Source organism: Oxyura jamaicensis, chromosome 2, assembly GCF_011077185.1.
Source record: "Oxyura jamaicensis isolate SHBP4307 breed ruddy duck chromosome 2, BPBGC_Ojam_1.0, whole genome shotgun sequence".
NCBI classification, from domain to species: Eukaryota; Metazoa; Chordata; class Aves; order Anseriformes; family Anatidae; genus Oxyura; species Oxyura jamaicensis.
The window spans coordinates 104629720-104655450 of record NC_048894.1 but is presented as its reverse complement, the minus strand read 5'-3'; the positions used below and the strand labels follow the sequence as shown (position 1 = coordinate 104655450).

General features: G+C 39.7%; 1 protein-coding gene and 1 long non-coding RNA gene across 4 annotated transcripts in view; one reads left to right on the top strand and one right to left on the bottom strand.

The window, feature by feature from the left end:
• MIB1 (mindbomb E3 ubiquitin protein ligase 1) overlaps window positions 1–25731 on the top strand; it is a 76124-nt gene that overhangs the window by 32705 nt on the left and 17688 nt on the right. For all 3 annotated transcript variants that reach the window (XM_035316573.1, XM_035316572.1, XM_035316571.1), the window contains exons 11-14: window positions 3287–3484; window positions 6047–6198; window positions 22789–22921; window positions 23304–23390. In XM_035316573.1, the coding sequence (XP_035172464.1) occupies window positions 3287–3484; window positions 6047–6198; window positions 22789–22921; window positions 23304–23390 (570 nt within the window). The remainder of the gene's footprint in view (window positions 1–3286; window positions 3485–6046; window positions 6199–22788; window positions 22922–23303; window positions 23391–25731) is intronic.
• Window positions 12652–15979, bottom strand: LOC118161335. Its single transcript, XR_004747953.1, has 3 exons — window positions 15805–15979; window positions 15659–15771; window positions 12652–14297 (listed from the first exon to the last, which is right to left on the bottom strand). It is a non-coding gene; the product is annotated as an uncharacterized LOC118161335 (long non-coding RNA).

The window sequence follows — 25731 nt, the reverse complement described above, 5'->3', positions numbered from 1 at the left end:
CAGTATGTGCATTTCTGTTTTGTGTGGGGGCAGATTGAGATGTGGGAGAGCTATGAGATTACTTTTCAGTTTCGTAGTGGCTATGACTTCTACAGCTCACAGGACTCTGAGCTTCAGGATACTGATTCTATGTCTGCAATGATACCTTCTGTACATCTGTCCCTTTTCTTCCTCTTTGTTAGCTATTGGGAAATTAACTGCATTTTTTGCTGCCTATGATCACTATTTGTAAGGCACCAAAATCTTTTAGAAAAATTGTTTCCTTGTTACTGTAACCGATTCCTTATTATATCACTATCTGCCTTTTGTAAGTAGGCAAAATGGATCTTAGATCGCTCTAACTTTTTACCTGAGGGTTAAATTTTGGCTTCATGGGGAGAAAACATCACTTTCATTTAAGTAGCAATTCACTTAATCTTTTCTTGATAGTTTGCACTATCTATAATGGCTCTATTAATGCTCTGTTACTGCTTCAGAATTACACAGAACTTACTTTGGCTTTCCTTCATTAGTTGAACAATAAGCTGCAACTGCATTTATTTTAATAAAGAAGTAGGGTACTTGATAGCATTATATCTACTGAGAAAATGTTTTTTCCATTTATTTTTTTTTAATTTTCTCCATTGGGGAAGATATGGGGAACATAACTAAGTACATACTGCCTTCTGTAACATTTTTATCTAGATTTAATTTTTATGGAAGTGGTTTTTAAAACAATTTGATCTTGAATGTGCTCTAAGTAACGGGGAATTGCATACATTATTCCTTTTTTCCTGTTTGGGTCCTTTTTATGCTTCCCTGCCTTGCACTGTTCAATGTGTGGGTCAGATAATTCTTTTAAATAGCACGGTGGGTGAAAATCCTCTTTTCTTACCATGATTACATTCCCAAACTAGCCTCCTGCTGACAGTATTACAAAGGTTGAATATCCAGTTCTTTAACACCTTTAATTATGTGAAATATAATTCGTATATAGAACTGTGTAAAGCTAGTATGTGAGTTTAAAATGGAAGGATTTCTTGTTTAGTTTTTTAGAATGATTCTTCCTGAGAGAATTTTCTACCAGCAGATTGTAATATTTGCATTTTAAATTGATTTTACCTCTTTTATAATTACACATAATGCACCGGTGGTATAGCTTTTGTTCATTTTGTGGAGCACAAGAAAGATATGTCAAATTTCTCTTACTCAGTATATAAATTAAAGCTCAATTGAATGCTCAAAAACTAATAGTGGGCCCAGTCATTGTTTGGATAACAGAAAAACAACTTTCTGTGCTTGGGCTCTTAGCATTATATTAACATAAGTTGTAGGCTTGAGGAGATGCTGCAGAGCCAGCCACCCCATTAAGCGCAGAGCAAAACTTGAGTCTGTGTACTGCACTGTTGCGGTCTGTGGCATCGAAGCAAAGGATAAAAATCCTTACTTTGCCTGCTTTGCAAAGTATGTTTATTCATGGTGACATTTTCTGTGGATGCCCTGATAGCGTTGTTTCCTTTATGCGTATGTCAACTTAATTTTGAGTTCAGGTGGCCTCTGTTTAGTCAGAAAGGATTTTGTTACTGGTTGGGATTTAGCTCCTGAGATTATCTGTTTTGCTGGCGAGCTAAAAATAAGACATTTGTAATAAAGCCCTTATTGGAAATAAGGGGCCTCTACTGATTAAAGACTGAATTCTGTACACTAAGATTTCATAAAATCATGGTTTGTCTCAAAATTGAAATATGTTAAAACTGTAAAACAATTTATATGGAGTTTCATCAGTAAGTATCTCAGAGAACTTAGCAGACTGTAAATATGGAAGGACAGAAATTACCACTTACCTGTAAAACTGCTCTGCAGAAGTCAGTATGGTAACAGTTTAACAATGCTGCCATCTCCTTGTGATCATTATAACTTGATGGGAAATACCAAAATGTTGCGCCTTCCGATGCTTTACCCTACTGGATGAACAGCTTTGGATGCTTCTGTTTGTTTGCTTATATTAGATGATCCTGAGAAGGAGTCTTGTTATCTTGAAGGGCAATTTTGTAGCATGAGTTGATTTAGAAGGTATAAAAATAGCAGAATTTATTGAAGGTGCTGTTTACTGTCCTGATATTCTTGAAAATTGTGTTAGTATTTCCAAGAAGATGCATTTAACTAGCAAAGTGTACTTCCATTATTTTTTTAAAAAGGCTTTAAATAATCTCATTATTTTTTGTGCAAAGAAATATATTTTAAGAGCTAGTAATTCCTGCATTGCTGTAAAAGTGTATTAGGAATGTGTTACACAAATAAAAATAACTTCAGGAAAACATTTATGAAGGCGAAGGGAACTGATAAAAGAAATTAAGCTTATTCAGCAAGGATTCTGTTGACATTTGGTGCACCTTTGATCAATCCCGATTTTATCTCCTGCTTACAATTTTCAGTATTTTTCTATTGTCAAAATTAAATTCTGCAAATACTCTGCTGTGCACGTACATTTAGACAGACAACTAGCTTATGGGAGTTACTATATCACTGAAATATTTTGAATACTGCCATGTTACTTTTTGCTTTTGTATTCTGTCATTTATGTTGAAACGACTTAATTATTTTAAGTGTTTCATAGAATCAAAGAATGTCCTGAGTTGGAAGGGACCCACAAACATCATGAAGTCCAAGTCCACTCTTACAGATGTTAAAATAACTCTGACTGACAAATTTATGGTTTTCATTGTTTTATTTTCAGTTTGGATGAAACTGAAACAAACTGAACATAATCAGAGCCGTAATGCTGTGAAGGTTCATCATAGAATCAGAACCACTGTATAATTTCAGCATCAGTCTCAGATTACCTTTGGAAAAGGTTTATTTATTGAACACTAAGGCACATAATAAACCCTAATAAATACTAGCTTAATTATATGACCAATTCTCATCTTATACTATGAGTAGTTACCTCTGGCCCTTACAGGGTACAGAACAGGTTACCCTTAGTTACTGGGTGGGTGCTATTTTTTCTTTTGTTGTTGTTTTGTTACTCTTTTTGAGTTTTCTGTTTGGTCGTGTATGAGGGCAATAGTTACATAATAATGGTATTGAATATCATATAGAATGTGTATGTTTTTATACAGAGATTCTTCATTCTCCATTTTTTGTATTTTGATCACCGTTTTAACTATTTCAGTATTTGAAAGGCATTGATGTTATTTAATTTTCTTTCTTTGAAGAAATTATGGATAATGGCTCGGTTTAAATTCATCATCCTGTTGAAAGGAAATGTGGAGTATACTGGATCAAAATAATGTTTCTGCTTTAGGACAAAGATGGAGACAGGGCTGTCCATCACGCAGCCTTTGGTGATGAGGGTGCCGTGATCGAGGTTTTGCACCGCGGCAGCGCAGATTTGAATGCTCGCAACAAACGGAGGCAAACGCCACTTCATATTGCTGTCAACAAAGGTCATCTACAAGTTGTGAAGACTCTGTTGGACTTTGGCTGCCATCCTAGTCTCCAGGTAATGTAACTGTTGATATAGATTCACTTTTGAGGTATTTAATTTTGATTCGCTGTGTGTGGATGCTGTGTATAGGTGATAGAAGAATTATGGAAAATGGGACTGAAAAGAATAGATCTTGTGAAGTTATCTGTCACAGCCTCTGTCCTAACATGATCAACTGTAATAAAAATGCTCTTATATTTAATTTCTTGACAGCCAGATACAGGCACCTGACTTACTCAGACCAGTTTGTGTTAATTGGTATTTTCACAGACTGTAGTTATCTGTAATTGTTAATTTTTTCTCCTGTGTAATTCCTGCTTTACTGAATCTGCAGCTGTTTGCTCCTTCTGCAAGCCACAGCTTTGCATTTTTTCTGGCTGGTGATACTGTGGAATGTTTCGTTAAAAAACAACAACAACAACAACAAAATTTTCTTTAAGGTTTGACCTATCATTGTTAAAACTGTTCAGCCAAATTCTCTTTTAAATTTAAATTTTATCTAAAAAGCTGTGATGTCTAGGGCCTCAAGTACCATAATTACACAGGGAGTGAGTCTTATCCATAATTAATGTGGCGGAAGCTGTGACATATGAGTGCAGCCTCCTGCTGAGAAGGTAGAGGAGAAACCAGCTGTCAAATAAGCGGGCATTCACATTCTGCAGGAGCTGAACGCAGCCACATTGTGAATGCAGTGCGTTAGTAGAAGTCAGAATGGTGAAGTTTGAAGAGGTTTGCAACAGAAAGAAAAAGCTATAATGTCCCGGGAAAATCAAGATACATTGTAATGACACGTTCATTCTCTTGGTTTGCCATAATGTCAAAAAGCAGTAAGATTTTTGACACTGCATATCCACGTAACAAAAGATGAGCAAACTTCCTTAGAATTAGCAAATATAGTGATTGTTCATCTGCTTTCACCTGGCTTTGCAGTCACGCATTCGGTCTTGCTGAGGGATGAGCTGTGTCACCTATCCAGACCCTATTTAGTATTTGTCGAACATGAGATTAATAGGGAGTCTGTTGGGTTGAGTCCTGTAAAAGGTGGCTGTGTCCATCATATAATGATGGATGAGATATGGATAGCCAAAGTGGGGATCTTGAATTTAAATTAAAGAAGCGTGTTTGGTTTGAAAAGCTCGGTAGAACGGTGCTATGAAACTCCACCTGGAAAATACAGTTGTCACTGAAAATACTGAACTTTCAGATCCTGGATGTATGCAGAGGAACTTTCATGTGCAAATGTGAGCTGGTGATTGATTTTGGTGGATCAGAGCACAGGAGGGTCAGACTGAGGCATGACTGGAATTTAACTGGCCAGCGCTCTACTATTTAACCCAATTCTCTGTGTAAACAAAAACGTCTATTAGCCTAGAAGCAGTAAATTCAGGAAATAGGATCAATTAAAGTGAATAAAAGCTGCGTAGTTTAATTCTGGCAAACTGGTTCACACTGGTTCAAGTGTTTCTACTATCTGGCACTTTTTGTTTGGCAGTTGGTGATTCTCACTGTAAAGTTGGTAAAGATTTGTTTTCATATTACAGTGTATTGCTAAAAAGTTCAGTTCCTGTGTTTATCAGTTACCAGCTGAGTCAGTGTCAGTGACAAAAGCCTTCCTGACTTATATGGCATTAGAATTTTACTGGAAGCATAAATCTGGAGGGTTTGCCTATAGAAGCAAATAAGCATAAATGGATGTGTTCTCTCGCTGTTAGTCATGGGGCATTCCTTCTCAGTCCTACCATTTGAGTCCTTGAATAAATAATGTACAAATTACTTCTAGGAATAAAAAGCATTTTCCCTTATTTGGGATATTTGGAAAATACAATGACAGGCTAAAAATATGAATTACTTGCCTTCAATTATGCACTGAAATATTTTCACGTACCTTGTGTAATGTAATCTGGTATTAGCCATAACAAGTTTAAAAGCTTAATATTGCTTGTGACATTGGCCTTTGCTTCATGGAAAATGATGTGCTTCAGTTAAAACAACTAAGTTTTAGTGCCTAAGTTTGTTACTTGGACTACATTTTACTTTTTGTTCTGCTTATGCTTTTATTTCATAGTGTCTTTTCTGGTATTGCCTTTTCCATGGTTAATTGCTAGTTTGATCTTAGCCATTATCACTCAGAACTCCCAGCCTGGGAGTTCCCCCGCCTGGCTGGTCTCCTCTGTTGGGCTAGTCTTTGTTGCTGTTACTCAGAAATTGTAACTTGGGCCTCAGCTCAATCTGGATGCGAGGCACAGCGAAGCTGATGCCTACACCAGTGTCTTCAGTTCTGTCAGATGGACGGCATACTTGAACCATTTCTGGAGTCCAGTGGTTTGGAGTTCCCAGAGCTGGGTAACCACAGAAGGCTGGGAGCCCAGGATTGGGATTATTGGGTGCAAACCCTACTCAAGGGTTTGCAAAACCAGAGCGGAAGCGGCTTGCTCTGAACTCGGCATTATAGCTCCACTGTTAGGCATGAAGAGCTGTTTTGTGTTTGTATAGTCAGTTTTCCTAGTGATATTTAAATGTCTTTTCTCTTTAATGTGGATGCATGCAAAACCTGATGTGAGCTGTTTCTGGCTGCAGGATTCTGAAGGCGACACTCCACTTCATGACGCAATAAGTAAGAAGCGGGATGACATCCTGGCTGTACTGTTAGAGGCTGGAGCAGATGTTACCATCACCAACAACAATGGGTTTAACGCTCTGCACCACGCCGCGCTACGAGGAAACCCTAGGTACAGATTTGTTTTTAATGATTATTTTGTCATCGTTTGTAAAAGGAAGGCAAGTGCATGGGAGTGTAGAGTCATGGTATTCTTTCAAAAGAGCCTTAAACCTGCATATCATTGTAATTCTTAGGTTTTGATGTTGCTTAGGTAGGAATTCTGTCTAATAGTTGAGTAGCTGTGAGTAGAATGAAACTACTCGTCTGCTCAGTTCAGTGCTGTGTTGAAGTATCTCCAGATTTGTGGGAAACTTCATGTGGTGGCTGTAAACTTGCATTTTGCAAATGAAAGTTTAGACAAGTGAGAAGTTATTAAGTGTGATCTTGAGAAAGCATTTCTAAAAAAATGTTCTTCTTAAATATTGGAATTGGGAAAGGGCTATGAGTTTTTAGAAATACTTGAGTAACTTTTAAAGATACCATGTGGTTATAAAGTGATTTTAGGATTGTTGGATTAAATTGGTTTGACAGTATAAGAAAGACGTAGTTTTGTTTCCTCGAAAGCACCTACAGAAGGAATTTCTTATTTCAGGTTTTATATTGCTTCTCATTCTGAAAAAGTTAGTTTTAAAGCATAATTTATTTTTGTGCTAGCTGCGTACTGTACCTCTACATTGAATCTTCAGTTACTGTAGTTTTCAAAAGTGATTGCATAGAACTCTGTGGAAAATTTGCTGTTTGCTTATCACTTTATGGATAAATGTTGATTTTTTCAAGGCTGTCATTCTGAGAAGAGTTCAGTAATATGTTGTCATGGTGGAGGATTGGGCGTGCTTTGCATGAAGAAAGAGGTGTATGCTTACTTGTTTAACTTTACTATATTCTGCTGCTTTTCATTTGAGTGAAGCTGGAGAAATAGGAGGTGTGTGTTTTGTATGGGAATGAAAGCTGGGTTAGTCTCTTAGTACGTAACTGTCAAGACTGATGGTTAAAAAATAAATGCAAGCATTTATGTGTGTATAGGAATGGAATCGCACTTCCAAGTTAAAAGCAGTGGTTGGAGCTGTTGACAGGAACAATAAACGTATTTGCAGTTTTCTCTAGTGCCTGTAAAAGATCTACAAGAGAGCATTTTAAGGATGAAGTTAAGGGAGCATATTTTTGGTTCAGAAGGTGATTCTTTCAAGTCTGAGCTGGTAATGTACTCATTTAATGTGCATTCTGCATATTTATGTAACAGCATTAACCAGGAGTGCTGTCTGCTGCCTCCAGTTACCTAGCTGGAGTATTCTTTAGTTTTCTGTTTTGTGTTGCCTTCATCAGGCTCTTGTAACAGTTGGCTTGTGTGAAAATACCAATATGAGATGCCGGGAAAGCGTATGAAAAAGAATCTCTTTATAGGGATGCTGAAGATTTTTCTGTGGGTGAATGTTTTAGGGGCTGCGGGCAGTTGGCAGAATGTGAGGCATAGTACAGTTTTCTCTCAGAATCCTCTCTCTTTTACAAAAGTTTTTACTGGAAGAAAAAATATTTCCAGTATTAGTGATTTGAACCCTGTGTAGGTAGCTCCCATACATGTGTTTTCTGGAACTGGACAGGTTAGATATGTAAAGCAGTTAGATAATCTACATTTTTTTTGGTTGCAGCTGTATCTGAGCACTTCTGAAGCAGGTAAAAAAGAGAGAATCTTGTCTCCATTGTGGAAGTTGTAGTTTCTTTTGTTCACAGAATTAGATGTTTTACACATCAGCCTGGGAAAAAAAATGAATGGAAATAAAAACAAAAGAAATAGATTTAGGAAAAGCTTCACTGTCTCGTGCTTCTCCCCCCCCAAGTCATTACTTGATTCCTTTTATTTACAAGTTAAGTTCCGTTTCCTTTCAGACTTTAATGATGGCCATTTATTTCATTATGTTGATTATGTAGTTCTCCCACTGGCCTCTTTCTGAATGAAAACAAACACTTTTTTATATTTGCCACCTTGTCTTTCTAATCTGATACAGAATGATAGATGCTACCAATCTGTTACATGCACTAAGCACGAAATATTTAAAGCACTGTTAAAAATAACACTGAGCTTCAGAGTAACAGGTATGGGTCACAAGCAGTACATATTATATTCTGCTCAGAACTTTACTTAAGGACCTGTCTTCACTAAACTAAGCTTTCTTACTCCACCTACGCTGGAGTTTCTTTGTGGCTTCAAGCTGTGGTGCCTTATATGGAATGCATTGCACTAAATTCCCCTTAAGGTCAAATATATAAATATATAAATAATTGTTATTCGTATGAAAATGAAACACATATTCATGTATTTATGAGTATATATGCATTATATATATTTACAAAAACAATATACTTACTGTGTATGTAAGTATTGATAAAGTCCACATCCATATTTCTGGTTATTGATAATAAAATGTGTGTAAGTGCTTGAGCACCACAATGAAGTGAAATAAATTTCTACAGATTTTTTTTCAGTCGATATCACATAGCTATTTGGAACCAATTCCATCTTCAGTGCAAAATCTATTTTAGTTCTTGAGCACTGAACTTTACTGACGGGGGTAGATAAACCTCCAAGCAAAAAAAAAAAAACAAAACAAAACCAGAAACTGTTGAGGAGAGCACTTGAAAATGTCTCATTTTTCAGGAGAAAATTTTTAACATTTGAATATCAGGCAAATATTAAAAGAAAAATAGCATCTCTCTCTTTTTTTTTTTTTTTTTAAAAAAAAAATGTCTGTATTGTCCTCAGTAGTTAATCTGTGGCAGTTCCGCAGTGTTTTCCAAAAGTAAATGTGTAGTGTGTTTTGGAGAAGCCCCTATTGTAAGTGGAATATTTCTCCTTTCAATAATCTGCTGCTGTCCATACCTTTTGAGTTGGTACAGAAACAATTTATTTTGTCATGCTAATGTATAATGATGAAAGTATAATTCAGGTTATGTTCTAGGTAGATTTGAACTTGTGCGTGGAGATGGAGATAAAAAGAGATTGGAACTGACATATGGGGAAGTTAATGTTATTTGATATGTGATTTTTAACCGAATCAGTCATATTAAAAGTGCATTTATTTTGGATTTTTTTCAAAGTACTGTGAACCTCAAAGCTTGCCTCTTCAGTGTTAATGAGATTTTTCAGACAGAAAAGAGGAGAGGGAAATTTGAGAATGGTGTACAGATTGGGTATATTTCCTATGTTTGCAACTTTAGGATATGTTTGATCTATTCACATACCTGTGACTGCAGAATTTTCATCTGAAGACACGACTGTGAAGTGTGGGCGTAATTTATATCCGTTGCCCCAGTTAGCTTTAGATTTGCATTGTATCTTGTGAAGAGAGCTTTATTCACACTGCAGTTAGCATCTTAAATAGTGGCTGCTTTTTGAGCTGACCTCAGTTTGCACATATGTGCCACTGGTTCTTCAGACTAATGCATTCTGCTACATTTTAGGTCAAAAAAAAAATATTGGGGTAAGATGCAGATTTACATTGCTGTTCAGTAGCAAGGAGTATATATATCATGTTTAAGTTGATAAACTTAATAAGCAAATAGGAGGTGTTTCGAAATGGAATTGCATTTTTCCCCAGGGCTGTTGTATTACTTTTCATAGATCTGTCCTCGGTTTTAGACTTGCAAATGGTTTGAACTGGTTGGCAGTGGGATTTTTTTGACTGCAGTGATCTGTGAGAGATGGGATTTGTCAGCTGTCGTTAGTGTCTCAGGACTTCCATGTGCTATAGTCATGGAAGTCCTCAAAGAGACAAGTTCTGAGGCAATCGAAGAGTTGTTAAATTCTTTTAGGAAACAGTAAAAGGGATCTTTGCTTCCATATTTGCTCTTCAGACAGTGAGCATAGGTTGAAGCTTAGTTGAAGCTAAATGTTTAAAAAAAATGAAAAGCATGCTCTTAAAACCTCTTACTGAAGTATTAGGTCAGAAATGCTTTGAAAGAAGACTTTTGTTCAGATTGGTTTGGAGAAGGAATATAATCTCCATGGGCAGACCTATAATTAGATAGCACATTAGCCTGTAGCTGTTGAGGTCAGTGACAAATTTGTTATCTTTAAATAGTAAATAACGTGCCCAGCATGTACAAGATGGCAAATACAGCTCCTACCCTGAGGAGTTTCTTCCCTTGTATGATTTTAAAAACAAACAAACAAAAAAACGTAACTCCAGAAAGTAGTAGGCCTGCTGTATACTGCAAATACTGCCCATATTTTGATCATTTTTTTGGTCAGTTCTGTTAAAAGGGCAACAGACATGAGAAAAAAACACAGGAGACAATAAATCACTGGAAAATCTGTTTATTTTGCTGTTTGCCTATTTTCATAAATGTTATGAGATCAATTTTCACTGAATATGGACAGGACATTAAACACTAGTAGCTGTTTATTTATAGATACAACCTTGAAATTTCAGAATACAGAACTTACTATGCTTTTTGTTACCTTCTGTCTTCAAAGTACCAGGAATAATCAAACTCCTCTGCAGAGAGGGCTGCATAATTACTCTGAACAGGCTTAGTGTCCGGTTTTAAAAATAGGCAAAATCCTGTAGTGATCAATGCATAGCTACAGCTGGTTGAAGGGGACCAAATCCATTGAAGAGGTGATTTGGTTCCATTTTACCAGCTTTAGCAAAGCATTGGAGTGCAGGGAGGTTACAATTCAACAACACATTTCTAAGGCTCCATAGCGTACACAGACTGTTTACAAAGAACATGTGGCTTTCTCCTGCGTTGCACGTTTTGTTTCTAGCCAGTGCAAATTTAAATTCTTAGATTAATTTGGAGAGGGCAACATGGTAAGCTATGTACCAGCAAGGACTGTACGGTACACGAGTTTGTTTATTTCTCAAGGCTCTTTGGATGAGTCTCAAGTCAAATTACAGTCGCAGTTTAAACTGTTTTCCATCTCCAGTAACTAAATTCTAGAGCACTGACCAGAAACAGCACGCTTACAAGCTCTGCTCCTGTAGGCTTCCTTTGCCTCTTCACGTTAAACTGTACTGGAGAGGAGGTTTTGTTTTCCCAGCTCCCTACCCCCCTTGGTTTTCTGGCAGGTTACCTTTTGCAGCTGCTCCAGTGCTGTGGCTGGTTAGCACAAGTGTAAATGTCAAGTGCTTTCAATTCCACCACTATATCTCTGGTTAGTATTAACTTTTTAGGAATGATTATATAATATAGCAGGGCAGATTTTTTTTTTCACTTTTGATTGTATATGTAAGCGTGTTTCGTGCCAGCAAAATGCAGTTTTTGAAAGAATTATCTGGGGTTGCATCTGATTTTTGCTCAGCTAAGGCTCCTGAATACATTGTTACACGCTTACATAGCTTTTTTTACGCTGTGTGCCGAGTTCTTTATGAGCTTTGACTGCAGTGGGAAATAGGAGGCAGCATTAGTTCAAGCTATTCTCTAATGACTGTATCAAGTATAGTCTGCATCTGCTTGTTGCAGAGTCTGATACTGGTGAGAAGATTTATGTAAATATATTCCCAACACCATGTATCCTAATAGAAGCATAGCAGGTGTGTCGCTTGGACTTAAGCATTAAAGATGGCTATAAAATTAGTTTCTATTTTTACCAGTTATACAGGAACTGTTTTACAGATACAGCTGCTCAAGTGCACTTTTGGATGGCAATACAGTTGCATGTACTGGCCATATCGGGACAAAAAACGGCCGTGGAAAAAAAGCCGTGTAGCATTTGATAATGTCAGCATCTGTTATCCCTGTCAGTCACACAGTTGAAATGTTTGAGTTACAACTGTGTCAGCAGATGCCCAAAGTTCAGCGTGTGCTCGGTTAAAATTGAACAGCTGATCTAAGTGATGGATGTGACATTTCAGAGTGACTGGATATGTATTCTTAGAGATATGCTAACATGAACTAGCAGGAAGCAATGTCGATCTAGAGTTTTAACTTCTCTATCACTGAGAACTGTCATTTTGTTTCAGAATAGCATTGCAATGTTACACAAAGAATACGCAAAAGAACACAACATGAGGACTTGTTACCAAAAACTTGTCAAAATAAATTTAAGCTGTTAAAAAGTTTGATTATATAGCAGAGGCCAAATCAATTGGTGGCGAGGACAGGAAATCCCCAGTAAAATATGTAAATGCTTAGCAGTTAACCTCTCCGTAAAGCTGCTGGTAATACCAAATTGCTTCTAGGAGCCTGGCCGAGTTCAGTAGCATCCCAGCATTTAGAAAAGATACTACAGTTTGATTTGTTTCCCACTCTAACCCAGTTGTTAATTTAGATGTTAAGACACCATTGCCTTTGTGCCAAAATATCTGCTTATAAAAGAAATATCTTTCAAATAAATTTAACATTTTACTTAAGCAAATGGTTCTGATAAGAGAATGTTCTTTCTTGTGTACGTGTTATTCTGTAGTTTCAGGTAATAAAAATAGCCGGCTATGTATAATAGCTATTCGAGAATTATGTGAGTATTTAAAAATAAGGTTCTCCATCTAAAAATGGTGCCTATTTCTTTTTTTTTTTTTTCTGTTGTTATTTTTCCTCCTCCCAGACTTTTTATTAAGTACATGGGTAGAGTTAGGATATTTAATCTGGGACAAATGTGTCTACTTTTCATGAATGTATCATGTAACTGTTTTTAGAAGGCTGCTATTATGAATAGGAATTGCTGGACTGGTGAGCTGGGAGCTTTCCTCTATATTTTCCTTATTTCTGTATTTTATAATGAGCATCATAGGGATGGTATGTGCTGGTATATTTTAATTAATACTGCTTTTGGAGCTCGAAACTGCTGTGGGACTTTTTCCCCAATGCTTTGATATTTCTCGTAGAGGTCTTACAATTTTCTGGATGCTCTAAAATCATCTTTGCTTGGCCAATTTCCTTATATCTAGCTTTACAGTAAATTCAGTTCATTTGAAAATAGTAGTTAAGGGAACTTCTAAGTATTAGTTGTCATTTGTGTTTTCATTTAGGAATCTGTCAATAGCTTTAATCTGCTGACTAGGAACTGTGGCCTAGAAATCTCTGTATTGTCACTTTCTGTGCATAAACCTGACTGAGCAGTTTGTATCGCAGAGCTCGGTGAGCATACTGAATGCTGCTTTGGAGAAAATTCTAACTTAAGTGGCACATAATTCTGTAATTCTGATTATCCTTTTCTCGAAATCACAGGCTGAATTTCTTAGCTGGTTCTGCTTGTTTCCTAGTTGTAGCCTGGAGGTTAAATACTGTGGTTGATATAAATTTAAAACCTGCTGTCTTAAGCACACGGAACTTGCTGTGATTAATAAAATAATGGCTTGGTTAAATGAGATACATCTTGGTAATTGATTTGGCTTTTAAGGTTTGCTTAGGGTCTTTTGAATGAGGTGTACTGGTAATTGTAATTTTTGCTGCTATGCTGTGATCTTAATTAGCATGTTTCAATTGTTTCCAGCCTCATTTTGAGTTTTTGTATGTACAACTAATGTTCTGCTTATAATCCACCACCAACTTTTTCTACCCACGTTTGCAGTCACTTCATTAAACGTTTTGTGATTTGGTCCTAATAAGTATGTGTTATTTTGGCAATACCAGCTGACCCCTCAGCAAGTTAATTTGTCACATGAATGTCATTCAAACAAGGGGGAAGCCTGTTTCTTCCAACAGCTGTTTAGTTTCCTCTTACTGGTTGTTCCGTGCCTGCCAAAAATACATACTTCTTTACATTCCATAGCATTGTATGTTCATATGGGTACATAAAGAAGTATGTACTCTGAGCAGGTACACACAGAGTTGCTCAACTACCTGTCAGATGAACCTGAAAAGCATTTTGCTTCCTACTAGTGTTTTCATTAGGTAAAATTTGGGCTGATACTTCTTTGGAAGAAGATAGTTACAAGTCACTGAGGGTAGAAATCCAAACTTAATACTCTAACTGAACTTGACAATGCAATTTACCTGCACAGAGGCTTAAAGCTGGTTATAGTTCATTGCTCTGTGATGGCATGGACATTAGGAATGCTTATCCAGATTTTTGCAGCCTCTTGATGTTCATTCTGAGCGACCAAGTCTGAATGGAGAGTTGAATCGCTGGTAGCTTTGCAAAGTGTTTTCTTGGCATTCGTAGTTGTATTCCACCATAAAAACTGCGGTTTCCTCTGAGGTCTTCTCGCAGACTTCCATGCCGGTGTGCTGGCATCCTAAAGGGAAGCATAGACTCATTTAATACAGGAGTTACAAACTTTCTTACCCTCCCCAGCCCCATTTCCATGCATTTATATATCCCATACAGTGTTCTTTCTGCAAACTCTTTGCAGGTTTCTGCTTATTTCCATTGTAGTTCAGAGTGGTTTTTAAGATGTAATTGCACATGCCAGTGGCGATCCTGCTTGTCGCAAAGATGATGACATTGAATTAAGAAAACAACCTCTAGCTGCTGTGACAAGATTTGGATTGTTAGGCCAAAGGTCACATGTGAAAGCCAATATCTATTCAACACTTCTGCAAACAGCTTTATTTTATTTTTTCTAAATTGGCACTCACCTGCTTCAGTTAAAATCTTGTCCACGCTTGAACTATTTATGAAAACTTAAAAAAAAAAAAAAAAAAACACTACCAAAAAAAACCCCAAGCCTCACAAACTAACAAAACCCAAATTTGCCCCTGCTGTGTCAGACTGCGTGCTGTGGTTTGGAATGATAGTTAACCGTTTGATGTATGGTTGGGGTTTGACTTCTGAAGGGCTGTCAGAGACAGCTTGTGGTTGCTTAATTTCTGTTTCAGGAGTTTGTTGGGGTAATAGAAAGATTAAGCTTTGTCTGTGCAGCATTAGAAGGTAAATTTAAAGTGAGCTTGTCAATTAGTAAGTGTAATAGTTGTAAGGCAAGATGGGAGCAGAGGAAGGAAGGATTTCTGCAGCTCCTGACAAAAAACCTAGTGCAGCTGATGGAGAGCAAATCAGAGTGTAGCAGGAGCCAGCCCAGTACTACACGGAGGAACAGCAATGCAGCATTGGAATTACAGTGTTTGCGTTCGGGGGTTTTAAGTAGGTTGTCCTCATGTACGTCTGAGATAAAGCACCTTGAAATTTTTCCTTAGACCTACTTCAGCACTCAGCATTGCACTACCATGCTGTTAGCTTTTTTTTTTGGTACAGTTGATAACCCTTTAGTTGTGTCTTGCGTAGGAAAATAATGTATGTCACTGAAGCTAGCAGTCGCTCTGTTGACTAAGCAGTTAATGGCATCACAATATTTGAGGTTATCTTCTTTTAGCAAGAATTCTGCCTGTCAGACGAGTTGGGCTGTTCTGCTATGGATTTTGGACTAACGTTGCTTTCTTACAGCCTGCTCGTTACACTACCAATGCTTGATACTTCACCACACTCAAAATCAAACTGCTCCCAGCGCGGAGGGATTAATACAACAATTAAAAAAAAAAAAAAAAAAAAAAGAGACCGAAAACGTTCTAGCAGCCAAGTTAGACATGCAGCAAGTCACAGGCATCCTGGAAACGTGCAGAGCAATGCAGGTCTGCTGAGGCTGTGTGATTACCTGAGAGCTTAGTGTCTGTCATGCGGCGCTGGCAGAGAGGTAGTGAGTGACCTAGCGGCACACCGGCAGCAGCCATCTGGTCCCAGTGTCATCTCATCTGGTCCCAGTGTCACCTCCTCTGGTCCCACCACCTCATCTGGTCCCACCACCACCACCTCGTCTGGTCCTGAGGCGCTGACTCAGCTCTTGGTGACAGGGCAGGGGGCGAGTTTTGGGGCGGGTGCTGCCTCACCTCCTTAAATGCATAAAACTTAACACCCCCCCCCCCCCCGCCCCCCCCTCCCAGAATCATAATTAAGGAAAAAAAAAAGGCGCGGAGGCACCTGCCGCCTCGCTTGGGGTGTCAGAGGTGGACGCTGCCGTGCAGAAATGATACCTTAGGTCTGCTGGGCTGAGAGCTAAGGGTCCAAGGAGGGATGCTAGGAAGCCATGGGAAGGTGAACTTAGCCCACTGTCAGATGAGGATAATCACAGGCAGAGAAAAAAAAAAAAGAAAAAGGAGAAGGAAAAAAAGGCAAAAAGACAAAAATAAAAAGAGCCCCAGAAGTTGGGAGTCACTTGAGAAAAATAAAAAATAAAAAACAATAAAACGTAAAAACGCCCCCCGCGGTGCCCTCCCCCCTGCTCCCGCGGCAAGTGCCGGTGTCCTCCGGCTCCTCAGCCCCCCGCGCCTTCCCCCGCTCGGGGCCGGGCTCCCGGCGGCGGCCCCGGGTCTCGCTCCCTCCCTCACGGCCCCCGCGGCGGGCGGGCGCGGGGCCGGCGGGGCTTTATAGGCGGGCGGGCATTTGAAACACGCACGGCCGGGCCGGCCGGCTCCCCGCGCCCGGCTCTTCCCTGACCATATTTAGTCAACCCTCGCTGAAAGCGCTGCCGAGCGCCGAGCCCCGCCGCGCTCCGCCGATCGATTGAGCGGCCTGGCGGCCCCCGCCGCCGCACCGCCAAATAAAGCGGGGACGGGCCTGAGGGGAGGCCCGGGGGGCGGCCCCCGGCTTCCCCTCCCCGGGGCGCTCCGCGGGGTTTGTGTGACGGGCAATAAAGTTATTTGGAGGAAAGCGAAATGGGAGTCGGCCTCTGACGTTCTTGACAAAGTGGCGAAGGAGGAAAGGGTGGTTAAAAATCGGAACTCACACCACTCAGCTCGTGTACCCAGTAACAGGACCAGTGCTTACACGCTCAAACCAGGAAAAGGGCATTTTTCATGCCCATGGGGAATATATGCAACCTTTTCCTCAGAATAAAGTAGCCAAAACATGCCCGCTTAAATACAACCGACCAAGGAACCCAACCATTTCACGGTGCGCTCTTTTTTCGGACAAGTCTTTATGTCCCTTGGGAGCAACAGGAACAAAAATGCTGACAGGTTTCTCAGTCTAAAACACACAAAGCTCATCCCAATGAATGCTGATGCAATTAGTAGTTACCGATCCATTTAAGTTCAGGGCTCTAAGGTAGGGAGTGCATTTAAGGTAGGAGCTGCAAAGTCCTGAACAAACTGCTGTCTTGCATTTACACTTTTCCTTGTTCCCTCCTCTTTTTGCATCGCCTTTGCGCTGTGCTTGGTAGCTGCTTATCCCATAACTACTTTTGCAGCATAGCTTTCTGGTAATTTTTTTGTTGTTGTTGTTTCCCAACTGTTTCAAAATCATGCATTTAACACAAAATTTAACACAAGATTTTGGCTAATATAGAGTATGTTTTTGTAGTTTGCATACACATTGACATACCTTGTTGTTTCTTTAGGTTAATGTATATTGAAATCAATTCTTCTAATACCAAGGCATACTTGGAAATACTGAGACAAAAAGAAGGAAACAACCTGAGCAGTAAGTTGCTCAGACTGGTGTTAACCGAGCAGTGAGGTAGATATGAAATATTAAGCTCTCATTCCGTGATACAGAGCTCTCAGCAATACCCGTCCAAGGTATTCATCTGCTTGCTACTTGTTCCTGAGGGATGCTTCCTTCGTTTTTCCAGCGTAGCTGTCTGGGCTGCACGGTGAGTGTGTTGTGCAGCAGATCAGGGAACGGGTTTGGCTTAAAGTTGTGTGCTGACGTGCACTTACGGTCATAGCGTTGCCAAAAATAGCACTGTCCTGCTCCTGTGTTACTTCGTGCACTGTGTTGGTACAAATACTTCTTTGGCTTCACAGCGAGCAGGATCAGAGTAGTACTCCACATGAGAAGTCATCCGACAGAAAGAGGAGGATTTTTTAGATGATGTCGTGGGACCACACTTTTTAAAAAAACAAAACAAAACAACTTTTTTTTTGGAGCAAATGTAGTCAGAGTTCAAGAATGGGATAAGTAAAAAGTAGTCTTGCTTTTTGTGTTTTAAAATACGTATTGTATTATATAGCCTTAAAGGAAAACTTTACAGTGGAAACTGTCCTTAAATCTGATCTGTTCCTTTAACTGTTTGTGGATATGGCAGGAAACAGGTGAGCAGGTTGAGCTGAGCAGCAGTGGGAATGAGCAGAGAAGCTGGGGGGGGGAAGTACTTGAAGCCACGATTTACTGTAAAATATCTTACACAGGAGAAAACTATTTCACCTTGTGACAGTGGAAGGCTGGCCTGGGGTAGGAGAATGGCAGGAGAGGAGAGAAACTTGTCATAGAAAGCGCCCTGAATCATTCCAGCCCTTAGAGATAAGGTTTCCCGATCAGTTTATGCTGATCTCAGACCTTGCTTCTGGAAAGGGCAGGCTGCCTTCCCTGCAGCTCCGGCTTCATCACTTCCTTGTTCCTCCCACTGGTGTCGGTCGTGAAGTCACAGCACAAACTGGAGGATATCACTGATCCGACTGAAAGTGGGGTTATCAGATCGAGGGGCTGGCGGGTTGTTTCACTCGCTGGGGAGTGACGCGTCTGTACAGCCAGCGCCACGCTTGCATTGGCAGTGCAGAGGAACATGCCTTGTGGTGGTAGCAATTTAAGTGAAATGTGCTTAAGCTGATGTGAAGTAGTCAATCTTTCTCTCTTTTATTTTAAACCGAAGTATCTGTTCTTTACCAAAACCAACCAACATCAGTAAACCCGACCCACCGACCTTCCCCATTTATCACACTGCAGTCAAATTGCAACTGGGAGCAGAGGATCTTCTCTCTGTTTTTTCTTTACATATTTTTAAAGTGCAGAAGGATAGCTTTGCAGTTAAGAATGCTAAATCTCTAGTCTTTTCTTTGCATCAAGGTGGTAGCTTCATCTTGCTGCAAGTGCCTTTACCTTGCAGGCTGTTCACATAAAGCTGTTACTGTACGCGGCGTTCTCAGGGAATGTGAGCATCCATAAAAATTCTGTAAGAAAAATACTGCACGAAAAAACAGATCCTATTTATAGGTTGATAATGAATAGTATACCATATGTTAAAGCTGTTGGTCATGACACCGACGACTGTTTTGTCATAAAATTCATGCTGTTGAATTTGCATTCTTGCCTTATGCATGATTTAAATATGTATATGCTAAACCATGGTTCCAGATGGGTGTTTCTTGTACCCAATCTCTTCTGACTATTAGAGCCTAGATTGTCATATTGTCAAGCAGATAGAAGGAAGCCCCTCCAAAGAAATGTAAATTCTAGTGGGTTTTCTAAGTCACTGTGCCCCCAGCAGCCGAGCCTGGGAAAGCAATAGATACCTCGGTCTCTGCCCACACATGTGCATTCACTCCTTTTCCCTGAGCAGGTGTTTAGCTCCTGTGAAAGATGAAATGGTTTCTTCAACCCCTTCAAAGCTTTACAGACAGCTTCCTCTAAAAGTTTCACTATTATTTTTTTTTGTTATCCTACCTGGAAAAGTTCTAAACTTGCAAAAGCTCATCCAGCTGAAAACAGCCTAAATATTATCAGCTTCCTGCTAATCCGTAAATAGTGCAGAGCAGCAAATGCCAAAGTTTACCTTTTGTAAAAGAAAAAAAAAATGTAGTTAGCATAGCAATGACATAAATTTGGTGCTTTAACAAGGCTTTTAAACAAATTATCAATAATCTTTGAAGCTAATTCAATTATCCATGTAATCTCTAACAGCTGAATAAACTGCAAATGATTAGTCAGAAGAGTTTTCTTCAGCTGATTTCATGGTTACCATTAGATTTACTGATTTCTTTTTAATGCAATTGCAGTGAAAGAAGTCTGTTTTCTGTTTTACTGTGTACAAGATGAAAGCAAGTTTTCAGGACCACATCAGTGTTGCGGTCCTGAAAAAGGAGCAGCACGATTTGGCTTCGTCATTAATACTGTGTGTGGAATCGTGAATTAAGAATGGCTGTGTAATTGGCATGTAACATTGATTCACTGACGTGACTTTTTAGGGTACAGTGCATGCCTGTTTCACTGAGAACTGTTCTGAATGATAGCCACTCAGCCAAGTTGTCAACATTTTGGCAGCAGCTCCAGAAAATCCTGCAAAACAGAATAGCAGTAGCAGGGAAGCCTGCAATCGTGTGCGTTGAAGGAAGCTGCCTCTGAGCTGGTGGGAAGGAGGCTGCAGCCACCGAACATCTTACAAGAATTTCCCACTTGAGGCATATGAACGTCTTGCTGCGTTTTAAGGTGTCTTGTCCATAAGGCCATCCTTCCATCCTGCTGTCCAGTAAGTTAGTGAGGTCTGGGAGAGAAAGAGGTGTGGTCTCTGACTTGCACAGGCAGAAGAAACTGAGTATTAGTTACTGGCCCTCAGATGCTTCACGGTGAGAAGTAATACAAGTTTCTGTTTTGCACAGAGGTTGGTTGTTCTGTTGGTCCTACTTTTTTTTTTTTTTTTTTTTTTTTCAGTCGGAATAAAGCATTTTCAAAGCATCCAAAAACATACCAGGCATCCCATCTATATAAGATACTGTTTTAGCCCCCAAATATTTTACAGATGAACTTCAGAAGAAAGTCTTGCTGGTGTCTGAAGGCAAACTAAGTGGAAAAAGATTTGAAAACAGAACTGCTGAGGCTAGTGCTCTTGCAAATATTAGGATGAGTGGTATTTTTCATAGCATACAAAATACCACATTAATTTCTTAATCTTCTCCTAGAGATGAGGTGTTAAAGAAATAGCAACAGTAATGTTTCTGAAGCATACTCACTTTCCGATGCATCTGTTAAAGTACCTGAATGTACATTAATTATTGTTTTAGTTTGGTTTAGATCTGTGGTGTTGGCGGTTTCCTTATTTCCTTACGGAAGACAAGGACATAAAATGTAAGCCGGGATGGCTAAGGCTGTTCTTGTCCAGTGACCAGAGCTACTTTGGAGACGAGCTGGCTATATTTAGAGAAACACTTTTTTGGGTGTTACGCCTTACCATAGCATTCCTCAAGGTGTAGTTGCAGTGGTCTTCCAATCTTCAAATCCTCAGTCTTTCAAAGAATTAGTGTTGTTTTTTCAATTATTCTAGCTTTTTCTCCTAGCATGTGACAGAACCTGGAGAAGGTGTGATGAAGAGAAGTTGAGCAATGGCTCACAATGAGCAGCATACAACCTGTTAAGCACTGTGGTCTTTGCTGTGTTATAAGGGATGTGCTGTGAGGAAACGAGAAGCTTAGTTCTGCCAGGAAAACAAAAAAATCAAGAGATGGAGAACTGTTTCTTCTAATTTGTGCACTTACCTCAAGAAAGCCGTGCTTGTGCTGGGGTCTGAGAAAACGGAGGTGATCCACAGACGGCCAAATGCATTTGGTTCCTGGTGGAGATGTCGTGTTTTTGCAGAGGGCAACCCCGCAGAGCACGCTGGTGGTGGACACGTTACGCAGACTACCTCAGGGACTCTTAGTTCTGCTCACCAGAGTGAACCATGCCAGAACTGCAGCTTTGTGTTTGTTTTATAGGGAACTTGTTGGCTTATGCTAGGACAGAGCTGAGGAGTGAATAGCGTTTATGCCATGTGGATGTTCAAGGTAACCGGTCAGTGGAATGAACTAGGAGCGAAGATATTGCTTACCAGGGCAGATGGCTTAATGTTATCCGCTGCAAATATTTTGAAGTAAAAGGCTTAGTTTGTGAGAACACTTACCAAAACTCTGCCTTTTGAATATCAGGTGGCTAACATTGCAAGGCAGTTTATAATTCAGTGCTTCAACTCCTGTTGGCTAATATTGGATTTTAAAGTTTGAATTTTGTGAAGAACCTCTGCTTCTCCAGTGAATCACATGTTGCTTCAACAGAAGGGAAAGATCGGGTAACAGAAGAGGTTTCCTGGCACAAGATTATAGCAGTTTCTGGTTTTCTGCGCTTCTCTGAGCAACTGCCTTAAGGGAGCTGCATGTGCTGTTCACAAATATAGGACAATAAGGTCATCGAGTTTGGTTACCTGCTTATTCCAAAAGCTAAGCAAAGACAGGTGAGCTTGAGAAAAGTGTGCTTCTGAGAGAATACAAGATAGACAGATTTGTTCATCTAGTGTTGTGTTATTACTGCCCTTAACACTCATTGCCTTCTTTGCACTTCATGGATTTCAGCCTGCTTTAATACTACAGTAATCAAGTTGCTTTTCGCCACCCTTGAATTTGAAGTGTAAGATAATAAATCCACTTCCCTGGGTAGGTGTCTTGGTAAGCACACAGAGAAGTGGGGTAGGGTACTGGGCACTGCTGTGGTTTCTTAAACACAGCTGCTCTCTGTTACTGAAATTCCTGTATTTCACTAATCTCACTTGACAGTTTCAGCATTCATTTCTTCTGTTTCTAAAAGATCTTGCTTCAGTTTTATCTCAGAAATGGAGAGTCTTAACTGTTAGGGACAATAGCATCCGTTTATAAAGTAATGATTTGCAAGAAATCCAACGTGTAGTAAAACTTGGTTCTTAAATATTTAAGTAAAGTCTGCTATGGAGATCTTCAGGGAGAAGCATTTCTGTCTTCTGTGTTTCAGAATCTTTGTGACATATTTAGGGTAATTTTTGGGGCAGGGTGATTGGCTGGTTTGTTTGCATACTTCTATTGGAAGGAACTGAACATGAAATTTTTAGACTTTGGATCTGTTGGTACAACTTTTCACCCACTTTCTTTTTTTGAGAAATGGCTAATGTTATTTCTGTCACTACTACTTTATAGTTCTGCAAATGAATACTGCTTTTACTCTTGTCTGTTGTCTTTCAGCAGACTTATACTTCACAAATGCATTTATGCCATCTCTGCGTGTTTATTTCAGTGCGATGCGTGTATTGCTGTCCAAATTGCCGCGACCGTGGATTGTTGATGAGAAAAAAGATGATGGTTACACTGCCTTGCATCTGGCAGCTCTCAATAACCATGTGGAAGTGGCTGAACTTCTGGTGCATCAGGTAGGGCTCTTTTCTCAAGAGGATTTAAGTGTCATACTTTGATTAGCCATCTGATGTGAAAATAGGTTGCTGCTGCTGCCTGCAATCTCAGTGCAGAGGCAATGGAGCAGGGAAGGCCGTGTGGTGAGCTGTAAAGGTCAAACTCGCTTTTGAGATCATTACAATGGCCTAGTAGTGCAGAGAGACTGCACAGTTTGATACCTGGTTTGATTCAACAGATCAACATCTGTACAGAGAGTAATTATAGTAGTTAATCACTGCTGCTCTCAAGTATTCAAAGTGGGAATCATGCTGAGCGTTTTATTTGGTGCTTTAATTGACTGCCTTGCCTGTAGATGAATTGCTGGGATGGTAATAGTCTAATGCTTTGAATATCTTTCAGGGCAATGCTAACCTGGATATCCAGAACGTAAACCAGCAAACTGCTCTGCACCTTGCCGTTGAACGACAGCACACACAAATTGTGAGGGTAAGTATCTTGTTGCAGTCAGCCATAAGGTGAATGGTGCTTTATTCAAGCTGATTAAAGCGGTTAAGACAGATTCTTTGTGAACTTTTAAAAAAAATGGTTTAGCAACATGTTACAGCTATTGAATGTGTGTATGATTAATTCTGATAAATTTGGAAACCCACCAGCTAGTACAGAAGGTCAGTAGGCAATATGAAGGAAATCTCAGGAATGCTAAATTTTGGTGTACGTATGTTATGGTCTCCTCTCTGCGGCTGCTAATTCCAGCATCCCTTCTTGTTGAGTGAAGGGGATCTTCTGCGTGTTCTTCTATAATTTGTCTGAGCTTTATGGTCCTGTAATGAACCTCAGAAATAGCATTTTGGATGAGTAATTATTTTTGCTTGTGGCTTTTGCAAACTAGGTGAAATATCATTTTTATCAGTTTCACTCCTGACTGTGTAGTTTTCCCCGTTCTTAGCTTGTGAAAGCTGTAAGCCGTAATAAAATCAGCAGTGAAAGTAATGCAATTTCTGTTCTTGCTCACATGATTGCAAAAGTTTAATACTTTTAACAAAAAAAAATAATAAATTTAACAAAGCTGTGCTGATGGCATGGAAAACTGGGGTCTAGCACAGCTTACCCACAGCTGGCGTGGATCTTTAGTGCAGGCTGTTGAGGCTGGGAGAGAGTGCTCAGTGCTGTAGGAAATGTTTGCTCCGAGTGAATCCATCAGCCTGGTGGGCCCTCTGTACATTTTTTGTGTTAGTGTTGTGAGAATCATCCTGTATTAAAAAATGATTTTTACTCAGGCTTACGGAGACTTGTGCCACCGGTGCAGAGCTGTGTCGGTGGCTCTGTCTGGCATTATTTTGCTGTAAGGTTTCGCCATCGCCACGGGTTGATGGATGTGATCCCATTACAGTGAAACATGTGATACGGCCCTATATCTGGAACCACTTGCTACCAAAGAATGGTTTCGGAGAGTCACTTGCATTCTGCAAGCCTTTCTGCAGCTATATTTATTTGGTGAGCTCTTGTGCCCTTCGGGAACTGACAGGGCACCTGGGAACACAATACCAACGTGGCGGATGACAGGAAGGTAGGCACGTTGGAGAACGAGTGTATGGATTGGATTGACATACTTACATCCAAGAATGTTTACGTGAACGACCCTATAGAGTAGCCGTACTTCAGAGCTGGATTAGCTTTGAGGAGTCCTAAAATAACTCATGCAGCCATGCAAAGAACATGTTGGCTCCTAGATTTCAAATTTAATTCCTATTGGGTACTTTCCAGGGTTGGGTTGTACCCTCAGGCATCTGTGGAATAGTGGTCAAAGGTAGCAGGGTTCTTTTAAAAGCTCTGCAGTCATGACAAAGGGGGATTTTTTTTTGGCCATTATTATTATTATTATTTTTAACTTCTGCAAGGGCTTTGAATTTCCATGGTAGACAAGGATTCCAGGTCACTCTGAAAACAGTTTTCTCATAAATTTTCTTCAGAGGGATTGACTAGAAACCCATAGCAGTGACAGGAAATTTTCATAACATGCTACTGTTTCCAGGAGAAACTCTGAAACAGAACATGGCTAGTGGCAGGGAGGATGTGAGTGTAAGAAAAATTGGGTCAGAGTAAGTCCATTTAGAGAGTATAAGATGTCCAGAGGGCTGTTGTGAGTTTCAGCTGTTTTTTTTTTTTTTTTTTTTTTTTTTTGGTTTTGTTTTGTTTTGTTTTGTTTTGTTTTCAGTTGTGGAAGAAAGGGTTGGGGGGAAATGATAAGCTGCAATCAATTGCGGGCAGGTTATTTCCTTGACACATCAGTTCTGAATTCCTTTTGAGGTATTTTCATTTTAGTTTTTTTCTAGAGTCTGAGATTCTTCAATTCGGAGAGGATGAAATCCTTCCAAGCAGGCTACTTCTAAGGAGGGAGATTACCCTTTGTATATTCCTGTTTCTAGGCCATGCTTTTTGTCTCCACTGCAATTCAGAGTTCTGCAGAGCAGCAAAAGTTCAAAACTAAAGTTAAAACATCAGCTGCTGCTATCTGTGGGTTTCTGAATAGCACCAACGAGAATTTTTTTTTAAGGGCATTGTTATTTGTCAGCATGTGTTGGCTGTTTTGTGTGACAGCATGTTTAAGAAAGTTCTGGTGCATCAAATCAGGGGAGAGCTGGGTGCAAGTGCAGCATGAATGGGAGGGCCTATGCAGCCTTATGCTTCCTTCATATCATATGAGCTGGAACGTGTGTCGTAGGGGGCATGGCTAATTTTAGCCTTAAAGATGAGTCTTACAGTCCAGTACGTTCCAAAATAGTGTGTAATAGCGGTTTTGATGTCTTCTGCTGTGTAAGGATAAACC